Consider the following 11,726-nt stretch of genomic DNA (forward strand, 5'->3'; position numbering starts at 1 on the left):
GAAACATTAGGCAGTGCACCAATGGGAATGAGAACGATTTAAAGTATATTCGTAAAGAAAAAAAACAACAACAACATGTTAACTGTTATAATATTTTACAGTACTTCATTAAGGACTTTACAAATAAAAAAAAAAAAAAACATTTTGGCTTTCGTGTAGTCATTTGGTCAAAAAAGTCTATTTTTTAACATAGAAAATACAAATTCAAACATATAAAGTCACACTATGAACGTACATCTTTATATTAAACTTTGTGTTTTTTTTTTGTTTATACTTTGAGGTAGAAAAAAAAGTGTGTTTTAAGAAAAAAAATTTGGACTGACATGAAATTGAATATGATAGATTAATTTGATCAATCTGTTAAAAATAATTTCCTTAATTTAAACAAATAGTTAAATATTTTATCTTGTCTTTTTGTTGCAATTGTATTTCTATTATACATAATTTTTTAAACGCGTGATTCATAGCTTGTTTTTCAGGGCGCTGTCATAGTAGATGGTGGCTTAATGCTCAAATGATGCTGATCTACATCTTCACCCGTCACTTAAATATGCTGCTTTTTTAGGCCACCAATGATTTTAAAGGCTGGGTCTTGCGTCACTGATGGTCTCAGGGGTGTTACAACACTTTCTCTCAGCAGCTCCACTGTTGTGTTTATGTGGTTTTCGCTGTTAAGGAAAAACAGTTACTTTCATTTCCTCTGCAACACAGCCAGCCAATCCAAATCCGTCTACGTGACGCATTTTAAATTCAAAACTTTGCCGCCTATTTGGTGTGATCTGCCACACATCAACATCATGTTCTTTCAGTAAAACCGCATGGCATCCGGTACACACACCCAGATGTACGTGCCCTATAGAGAACATTATGTTCATGATGACCATGAAAACCATATTTCTCATGGTCACAGTATTTGTGTGTGTGTGGGTGTGTGTGTGTGTTTAGGTGGCCAGTGAAAAAGTGTTGATAAACCTAACATATTTTTAAAAACTTTAACACTGAGTTCATAAAATTTTCTTTTCAACAGATGCCCGTTTCTGCCTTAAAATTGTAAGATATTTTTAAAATATTAATACAATTTTACAGGTGAAGTCACAATCAAAGGGACATCATATTTTAAAACATGACAGTGAATCAGTTTATCAATGCATCAGTACATAACATTACTATATTGCTGTTATAATAATATTATTAAATTGTTACATTATTTTTACGTTGTTGATTCATTGCGTGACATTCCAGATGTGTATTTGTGTGTTTTTAAACAGCTGCTAGTGAAGGTGGAGCAAACGTCTTCACCGTCTCCTACTTCAAGACCAGTGCGTATCTGGCTCAATCTCCTCAGCTCTACAAGCAGATGTGTATTTGTGCTGATTTTGACAAAGTCTTCTGTGTCGGACCAGGTAAATACATACAAATACACCCTCAGTATATCTCCTTATCCCCCATCAATATGCTCTTCCCATCCTCACGTTATCTTAAAAACGCAGAACAAAAACTACTGAACAACCAAAAACTGTCAGAGACAGGCCCAAAAATGTCTGTTGTCTGGATTAGTGTATATGTGTGTGGAAGAGAATGGTCTACTATTACTGATGGTTTACTCTCACACTATTGATTCCAAGGCTTTATCAGTTTTTTCTTCTGCTGAGACTAAATGGGCAATTTTGAAAAAGGTTGGAAACCAAAAAACAAAATACTATGCAGGTCAGTGGCCACCGGTTTACTGCATTCCAAATTAATCTATTTTTCTTTGTTTGATTGGAGGGTAAGTAAAGGATGCCCATATATATGTTTTTGGGTGAAGTGCAGTATGTCTGCAGATCAGGATGTTCTGCTGCTGGAGAAATGCTCAGATCTGCTGCTCATCTGGCGGGAAATTCAGTTGTTTAACAGAGGAAGATTATCTCACTTTCAGTAGCGTGGGCTGTAGAGTTTAGAAAAACAGCTCATCAGGGACCTCTACTGATGAGAAATATTAACTTTTTTTTATATAACTGGAAAAAGTGTTTAGTGTTCAATTTCACACTCAAATTTTAACATGGTCACATATTATAGATTTAAATATTATTAAAACAGCTAAGCAGTGCTATTCTTTATTTGTAGAAGCTTAAAGTTATTTGAATTATATCAATTTTTTGTTATTTGAGATGTATTTTTATCATATTTCTTCTCTGGAAAAAGTCTTCTTTCTTTTAGTTTAGGTGGAATTTTTTTTCCCATATTATTAGCTCCTTAAAGAAATTATAATTTTGTTTGATTGGCTAAAAAACAAACCACTGTTGCCTAGATTTCCTAATTTACCTTTTAATGACTCTTTTAGCTGAATACTAGTAATATGTGCTGTCACCATGCCAATAAAGAATAAATACATTAGTAGAGAAGCTATTAAATCTAACTAGTATAGTTATTACTATTCAAAAATATTCCTCAATTCAAAAATGTGTAAAAAATATTGTCTTTCCTCTCTGCAAAAAAATCTGCATTTGATTTAAACAAAAAAAAAAAATATATATCATTTTAATAATATATACAGTTAAAGTCAGAATTATTAACCCCTCTTTGATTTTTTTACTTCTTTTTTAAATATTTCTCAAACAATGTTTAACAGAGCAAGACAATGTTCACAGTGTCTGATAATATTTTTTTCTTCTGAAGAAAGTCTTATTTGCTTTATTTTGGCTAAAATAAAAGCAGTTTTAATTTTTTTAAACTATTTTAAGGACAAATTATTTGCACCTTTAAGCTATATTTTTTTCGATTGGCTACAGAACAAACCATCGTTATACAATAACTTGCATGATTACACTAACCTGCCTAATTAACCTAGTTAAGCTTTAAATGTCACTTTAAGCCAGGGGTGGGCAAACTCGGTCCTGGAAGGCCAGTGTCCTGCATAGTTTAGCTCCAACTCTAATCAAACACACCTGCTTATAGATTTCTAGTGATCTTGAAGACACTGATTAGCATGTTCAGGTGTGTTTGATTAGTGTTGGAGCTAAACTGTGCAGGACACCGACCCTCCAGGACAGAGTTTGCCCACCACTACTTTAAGCTGCATAGAAGTATCTTGAAAATATCTAGTCAAATATTATTAACTGTCATCATGGCAAGGATAAAATAAATCAGTTATTAGAAATGAGTTATTATAACTGTTATGTATAGAAATGTGTTGAAAAAATCTTCTCTCCGTTAAACAGAAATTGGGGATAAAAATAAACAAGGGGGCTAGTAATTCAGAGGGGCTAATAATTCTGACTTCAACTGTATATATATATATATATATATATATATATATATATATGTGTGTGTGTGTGTGTGTGTGTGTGTGTGTGTGTGTGTGTGTGTGTGTGTGTGTGTGTGTGTGTGTGTGTGTGTGTGTGTGTGTGTGTGTGTGTGTGTGTGTGGGGGGTGTATTTGTTTTTAGTGACTATTTATATTTTTACATTTTAAAAATTCCAATAGCTTAGGGCTCACTCACACTATGCTATCCGAACCGTGCCCAGGCGCGTTTCCCAGATTGTTAGAGAAGTGTGAGTGCTCTGAATCGGTACGGTTGTAGTGTGAGTGCAAAGCGTGCCTGAGCCCAAAACTGAAGACAAGATGTGACTTAAGGGACTGCTTCATATGGATTTATTAATCATTCTTACTGTTCAATGAACGCAAACTGTTGGAATTTATTAAAGGCACAATGTGCACGACAGCTGAACCTTCAGCAAACCTTTTAATTCCTGCTTCACAAGGACTTTTATGATTGTTTATAAGCGTCAAAAATGGCTGATTTGTTTGAAATCTCTGTGCTGAGCGAGAGCACTACTCTTCTGTTAAACTGACCAGCGCATCATCAATGACGTAAGCATGTTTTGGCTCAGATGCATTGTGAGTGCAGGGGGCAGCGGGGAGGGGGGACAAGTGTGCTTTGGCACGGTTCGAGGCAACTGTACATAGTGTGAGTACGCCTTTAATTTATTTAAAAATTCCAATATTTTATTCACTATTTTCAATTAGCTTTTAATATTCTTTTAGTTTAGTTTTTATTTGATGTCCTGTGGACATTTTAGTAAAAAAAAAACATGTATTTAGCTATTTTACTTTTTAAATTATTATTAGTTTCCCTTCATTTATGTACATTAATTTCAGTTAGCTGTCAAGTCAACATGCCTAATTTATTAAAGTGTTTCATGTAATATTTATATTTTATTACAATTTATATTATGTACAATTATATATTTTTAAACCGGTAAATTGCATATTTTGCTTTATGGAAAATAAATGTCAGTTTATATTTACAAACAGTAATGTGCCTAACAATGTATTGGACTTGGTGTAAATAAAATATTAGTGTTGGTGTAAATATAGTGGTTTGTCAATGTGTTTCTTTCAGTGTTCAGGGCTGAAGACTCCAACACTCATCGCCACCTCACTGAGTTTGTGGGTCTGGATATAGAAATGGCCTTCAGTTATCATTACCATGAGGTCATCGACTCCATTACTGACACCATGGTTCAGATCTTTAAAGGACTGCGTGACCGGTGAGAGACTAAATCCTTTCAAGTTTTCAAAAAAAAAAAAAATAAAAAATTAGCAAAGTTCCATTTCATCTTATTAGGAATTAAACCATTTGAGAATAAAGTCACATGAATTCTACTTGAAACTGAGTTGATGTGAAAAAAAATCTGCTACGAGTTTTAAAAATGCAAGGGTGTACACTGCCATCTAGTGGACAGGGGTTTATGTAGTTATTGATTTTTACACATCTATTATTTTAGAACTCAAGTCTTTTCATTGAATTGTGTGATAAGTGGTACACAAAATGGAAATATGTTCCAGGAGTGTCTTTACATTGAATATGTAAACAGTTTATCTGGAAAAAAGTGACATTTGCTCAGTTTGAAATAGTTTAAATGATAAAAGTTTTTAATTAAGACATTGTGAAACACTTCAGAAATGTTTGTATTATTATTTTACTGTACATTTTTAGTCATCTGTTAATGTAAGAGTATATTTTAAAGATATTCCTAATTGTGCTCAGCCCAAATGTTTTTAATCAATATAAAAATTGTAAACATATTTACAAAGCAATATTACAATTTCTACAGCATTGTTTTGTTCAAATAAATGCAGCCATGCTGACGTAAGAGAATTCTTTTCAAAACATTTACATAGGTATGGAAAAAAAGAGACCAACTGAAATATTATTTGTAGTTCATGTGTTTTAGTAACAAGTCTTTCATATAAAAAGTAACAGAAAGGAGCCATATTGTTTACATAAAACCATACCATGTTGTTTATATTGTCTAAAAATAGCCAACACAATATTAATGTTTTATGTTCAAAAGAGTTTAAAAAATTCATATTTGCCCGAATAACCATAAATTTTAGTCACAGCAAATAATAACAAATATTTCAACGTAAAATAACGTAAAATAAATAGTTCATATATTAATTGTCTTATACGTAATTACTGTCAACATTGCTAGAAGTATATTGTTTTGTTTTTGGAGTATGTCGTTGTGTTTTGCACTGACTGGAGCCGACATTTAAGCTTTTCACCTATCATAGTACACACAGTGCTGCTGATGATGTGACAATAAGTGATTTGAAATGTATATTTTTGTAATTTTGTAATATATTTGTAATATTTTTAAATTTTTACTTTCCAGGGGGTAAAATGCTTTAAATTATTTAATATTATTTGAGTTTGGAGGAAATTCAGTCTGGATTTTATGGAATAAAACAAATATTTGCAACTTACTCTGTAAAAAATAAAAAATAAAAATAGGGTTCCACATAATTCCTTCATCTAGTCCCTTACAAATTCAAATGGAATGAACATAAAATCATTAAACTGTCCCCAAATAACCTACAAATTGTGGTTTCAACTAATTTTGAATATGTATTTTAAACAAGCAACAAATGTCATTTTTTAGTGTACCAAACCCTTAACTAATAAAAAAAATAAATAGCTAAAGTTTAACTTAAAGAAAATCCAGAAAAAAAATATCCCTCTCTTTTTTTAAGGCTGTATATTCCAAGTCTTTTACCATGTGGTAAATGTTACATAAAAAAACGAAAACTTAAACATGGAATACATACATTTGTTTTTAAATCCAGCATTCACAAACCACACTGATAAGTAACGTAACTCATTTCTAATCATAAAAGAGTTTAAAACATAAACACTCAGTATTATTTGTGGATGTGTGTTGTGTCAAGTTCTTCTCTTTTACGCTCTCTGTGTTGTGAATGGTCTCCAGCTTCCAGACGGAGATCCAGACGGTGAATAAGCAGTATCCCAGCGAGCCGTTCAAGTTTCTGGAGCCCACGCTGAGGCTGGAGTACAAGGAAGGGTTGGCCATGCTGAGAGCTGCTGGTGTGGAGATGGGAGATGAAGAAGATCTCAGGTCAGTCTCTCGAAAAGTCACACTCAGACACACACTTGCATATCTGACAGATCTCTAATCAACTCCTCTTCTAATTTTTCAGCACACCCAATGAAAAGCTGCTTGGTCGTCTTGTAAAGGAGAAGGTAAAGAACATCTCATTGGATAATGTTATGTTGTGTTGTCGTTGCCTTAATAGTTGTGATTGGGGGATAGCAAAACTGCTGGATGACATGGTTAACCAATCAGAGAAAAGTTTTCATTACAGATGAACAGATACTACAGATGAACAGATACAACAGATACTAGTCTTGATTTTAGAAGCTCATTGGTAAATACAGCAGTTAAGATGAACTTAAGATTATTAAAGTGTTTATTGTTAGTACCCTTTAACTTTTTAAGGTTTTAAAGTAAACCTTTGTTTAATAATACATTTTCACTATGTTTTTTGAGCAGTCGTCGATGTAGCATTTAATTGATCAGTAATATGCTACAAAATGTAATAAAGTGTAAATTATACTATTTTAAAAAAAACACTACTTATTAAATATTAGAAAGTACTGTAGAAGTATTAGCATTATGAAATGTTATTGGAGTTTTAAATTATTATTATTTAATTAGATATATATATTATTGATATTATTATTATTTTTTTAATGCATTTATTTTTTTATATTTAAAATCGTTATTACTGGCTAATGATTTGTGGAAAACTTTTTTTTTTTTTTTGATGAATATTAGTTTTTAAAAGAACAGCATTTGTTTAAAATAGAATTTTTGCAAGTTTAATAACTCAGTATAAGTTTAGAAATTCAATATTATGCATCTTTTTTTAATATTTTATTATTTACAAAAAAAAAAAAAAAAAAAATATATATATATATATATATATATATATATATATATATATATATATATATATATATATATAATAGTAATATTGACCCCAAACGGTTTTAATTGTATTGGATATATTGTTGATTTTTCTTGAAACAAAAGTGAAAATGCATACCAAGATAATTTATTAAAATAGATAGTGTTTTTATCAATACTGAATTGGTTCAATAATAATGACCCCTTCCCTTCATGTTTATTCTAGTATGACACTGACTTCTATGTGCTGGACAAATATCCACTGGCTGTGAGGCCTTTCTACACCATGCCTGACCCCAACAATCCGGTATGTGGTTTCAGACCTGATACATATACATACATAGTTTGTTATTCTGAATCCATATGGTCAATATTAATCCCCACACATTGTTCCTGCAGAAATACTCCAACTCCTACGACATGTTCATGAGAGGAGAGGAGATCCTGTCCGGAGCTCAGAGAATCCACGATGCTCAGCTGCTAACTGAAAGAGCAATGCACCACAACATCGGTAAACACAACAACACCAGAGCTACTAAAACATGATGCTTCGCTAGATGAGAATGTTTAACACATGGAAATGCTGAGTAACCGTAGTAGATTACTTCCTCTTTTGTTAAATACGAATGGTTTTCTGGTAGATAATGGGTTTTTGGGTTTGTTTTTTAGACCTGGAGAAGATCAAGGCCTACATTGACTCGTTCCGTTATGGAGCTCCTCCTCATGCTGGTGGTGGCATAGGTAACATATTTTAAATCTTTCATTTTTGCTATTATTATTATTATTTTTTTAATATGGTACTGTAGTTCATTTTATTTTTGCTATTACTATTATTATTATTATTATTATTATTATTATTATTATTATTATTACGGTCCTGTAGTTCATTTTATTTTTGGAATGGTTTCAAAAGAGTAGTATTTTTAAATTATTGTTTACTTATTTATTGTTACTTTAATTAAAAAAAAAAAAAAAACTTAAATAAAGAGTCATGAAAAGCAAATAGGTTTTAAAATGTTGTTGAAGGTAAAATGTGAAAATTTGTGTTGAAAATATTGACCATATATAAACATATTTGCATTTTCACACTATTTTAAACCAACTATGCTATAGAAGCTAACAATGCATGTTATTTTAAAAGCATTAAACTCTTTTCCTTTATTAAATCAAGGTTGTAAAATGATAAAAAGAAAACTTTACAAAAAAAAAAAAATAATATATATATATATATATATATATATATATATATATATATATATATATATATATATATATATATATATATATATCATGAACAGCCTTTCTTTTGACAGACAAAACACACATGTTCATTTACTTGACTTAGTCTAGATGATTTGAGCTTGATTTTCATATAATGTTGAGTGCAAGTGTCTGATTAAATACCATCACTAATGATGCAGTGTTCAATTATCAAAAACTTTAAGTACATTTGTCATGTTTATGATTTTTATTTGCTATAGCTTTGTTAAACAAAGACAGTTGCACTTGATAACATCAATTACTGCTTGAATAGAAGCGAAAGGGATTATTTTAGCCTATATGGTTATGGCTTCACGGTGTTGCATTGGAATTAGTTTTTATTTCACATGACTTGTCAGGACTGAACACAAGGGATTTACCTATTTTTTTTCTGGCAATATAAAAAATAAATAAACAAATAACTAATTAATTCTTAGCTACAAATTAATTATCTGAAAAATAAATAAATAAATAAATAAAAACAAGCTAAATATAGCTGCATACATGCACCTATTGTTCAACCAAACCTTTTTTTTTTTTTTTTTGAAAATAACTATTGTCATGTATCTAAAACCATGCGCAATAGTCTGTCCAGGCTGAAGGTCCCAGTCCACCAGTTAACTAAACATAAATGGAAAGTAAATCTCCTATTAAAGCAATGCTATTGTAAAGGATGATAATTAAACCATAAAAAATAAATAAATAAAATAACTGTAAGAAATAAGATGATATACAGACAGACCAACAGACAGACGGATAGATGGAAAGAAAGAAAGAAAGAAAGAAAGAAAGAAAGAAAGAAAGAAAGAAAGAAAGAAAGAAAGAAAGAAAGAAAGAAAGAAAGAAAGAAAGAAAGAAAGAAAGAAAGAAAGAAAGAAAGAAAGAAAGAAAGAAAGAAAGAAAGAAAGAAAGAAAGAAAGAAAGAAAGAAAGAAAGAAAGAAAGAAAATAAAATAAAATTTTAAAAGTGTCCCCATTGGGATTTTTCTGTTTTATTATGCAGACTGTTTAGTATATAAATAAACAACCAGAAACCGGTGCAGTTAAGGACTGTATATTTTCTGTTTTTAGAAGATCAGACAGAGTACATTAATAAATAATGTTGTGCGATTAAACTCCTAGTTTGTACACTTAAACTCCCACCACTTGAGCATGGCCTCTTTGTTGCAATTATTGTAAACATTACATGCATTCAAAGCAAATACTACTGTATATTTATATGATGAGCTGTGTGTTTTCTCCATTACTTTAATCTCCATCCTGGGTTCACACTGAAAAAAAAACATGCGTTTTCAACATTATTAAGTGAGTGACTAATGATAACTAAACAATTGATCACACATATTTTGTATTTAAAACCACCAACTTTTTATCTGGCACACTTGGAATGTAACTCGCAATCTCAAAACTGGAGCTGGGCCACATCCAAAGTGATGCCATTAAAAATAAACCACCAACTTTTGACAAGGAAAGATTAAACTCCAAATAAACTAAATAATTCCATTTATTCTGCCAGTTGTCTTGTTGTCTGCAGTAGCTCAAACATTTACAGCACATCAGTAATTGAAATGATTTCTGTAAACTGTATCCAATGCAGACCCTCTCAGTGGTTACAATGACTTCTTTTTTTGTTTATTTTTTAACTTGGCATTATTATTTCAGATCAAGTAACTGAACATCAGTAGGCATGGCCTATTGTTTAATAAAACAATTATTTGCTGATGTCTTGCTCTAAAGATAGTCTTATGCAAATATAACCGGTTCTGTGACATCACAAATCCCCTCAAATCTAAACCAACCATTTTTGAAACTTGCTAGAATCAATTTTTTGGAAACTTTTTAAATGATTCCCTTTGTTCTGTCGCTTGCCCTGTTGTTGGCAGTAGCTCAAACGTTTACAGTACATCAGACACTTACCTGATTTCCATAAACTGTATCGATGAATAATCAGTGATTACAATTAATTTTTACTTTTTTTGTTTTTGCTGATGTCCTGCTTTAAAGCCTTTTATGCATGCTGTCAGAGCGCTTATACATGCATTCACTGATTCAGAGGTTGCATATGAGGGGTGCTGATTGACGCACAGCTTTATTGAAAACAAAGTGAGTGCCGACATTTTTATATTAATTTCAACATGCTTTGAAGATTAAAATTATGAGAGAAATATGGGAAAATATCTTATACTAGGATATAATAGTAAAATACGGAACAATCCAAGCAGAAACGGGAGGATTGTCATGTATGAAGTGAAGTGTTTGGCGAAAACGTTCAAAAATATGTTTACCTATCACTCAGTTTTTTTTTTTTTTCTCCACCATCACGTCCCTTCCAGGTCTCCGTACAAATCTTCTCAAATCCAAACCAACCATTTTTGAAACTTGGTAGAATAGAAGTTTTAGTAACAAAGGAGCCATTTTAAGCGATGAAACTTGGAGTAATTTCAGTACTAAATCGACCTCTTGTATGGTTTTTTTTTTCATCTCTTAGGTCTTGAAAGAGTGACCATGCTTTATCTCGGCCTACACAATGTACGCCAGACCTCCATGTTCCCTCGTGATCCCAAACGCCTCACTCCATAAGCAATAAAGCAGCCGATCGGTCTCGCATCTGCCATCCGCCTCAAACAGTAGAACCTCTAGGACACCAGCCATCAGGGATCTGGAAGTGCCATGATGTTTAACCCACAAAAATGAAGCCAGTTTTATAATACTTGTCAGCAGACACAGCAGGATGTTAGATTAAACTAATGTACTTAAAGGTGATAGTTCACCTAAAATGTAAAATTCTGACATTTTTTCTCTCATGTGTTTTTAAACGTTTATAATTGTCTTTCTTTTGTTGAACAAAAAAGAAGATATTTTGAAGTATGCTATAGTCATTTCTTTTTCCTGCTATAGAAGTCACATACTTTAAAAATCTTCTTTTGTGTTAAAAAAAAAAAAGACAATTATAAATGTTTAAAAGCACATGAGGGAGAATAAATGATTATGTTTTGGTTGAACTGTCCAACCAAAATCAATGAAGGGAATCAATATTTAACTGGTAACATTCAGATCACGCGTTATTAAAATCACACTTTACATGTAGTGTTTTTCTACTGACATATGTTCCTTTTTGAGAATTATAACAAATAATTTAAACCGCACATGCACAATAAATTAACAATGTTATTTGTCTGAGTGTTTTTCTGCTGTAAGTTTGACTGCATTT

The 11,726-nt window shown here is 31.5% G+C and overlaps 1 protein-coding gene across 1 annotated transcript in view; it reads left to right on the forward strand.

Moving 5' to 3' along the window:
• dars1 (aspartyl-tRNA synthetase 1) overlaps nucleotides 1–11,686 on the forward strand; it is a 58,141-nt gene extending 46,455 nt beyond the window's left edge. The window contains 8 exon segments of the mRNA NM_001077611.1: nucleotides 1,269–1,403; nucleotides 4,385–4,532; nucleotides 6,258–6,404; nucleotides 6,487–6,529; nucleotides 7,483–7,563; nucleotides 7,656–7,767; nucleotides 7,926–7,997; nucleotides 11,004–11,686. Coding sequence (NP_001071079.1) covers nucleotides 1,269–1,403; nucleotides 4,385–4,532; nucleotides 6,258–6,404; nucleotides 6,487–6,529; nucleotides 7,483–7,563; nucleotides 7,656–7,767; nucleotides 7,926–7,997; nucleotides 11,004–11,095 — 830 coding nt within the window. The 3' untranslated portion in view covers nucleotides 11,096–11,686.
• The last annotated feature ends 40 nt before the right edge of the window (nucleotides 11,687–11,726 follow it).

Source organism: Danio rerio, chromosome 9 (genome assembly GCF_049306965.1).
Source record: "Danio rerio strain Tuebingen ecotype United States chromosome 9, GRCz12tu, whole genome shotgun sequence".
NCBI classification, from domain to species: Eukaryota; Metazoa; Chordata; class Actinopteri; order Cypriniformes; family Danionidae; genus Danio; species Danio rerio.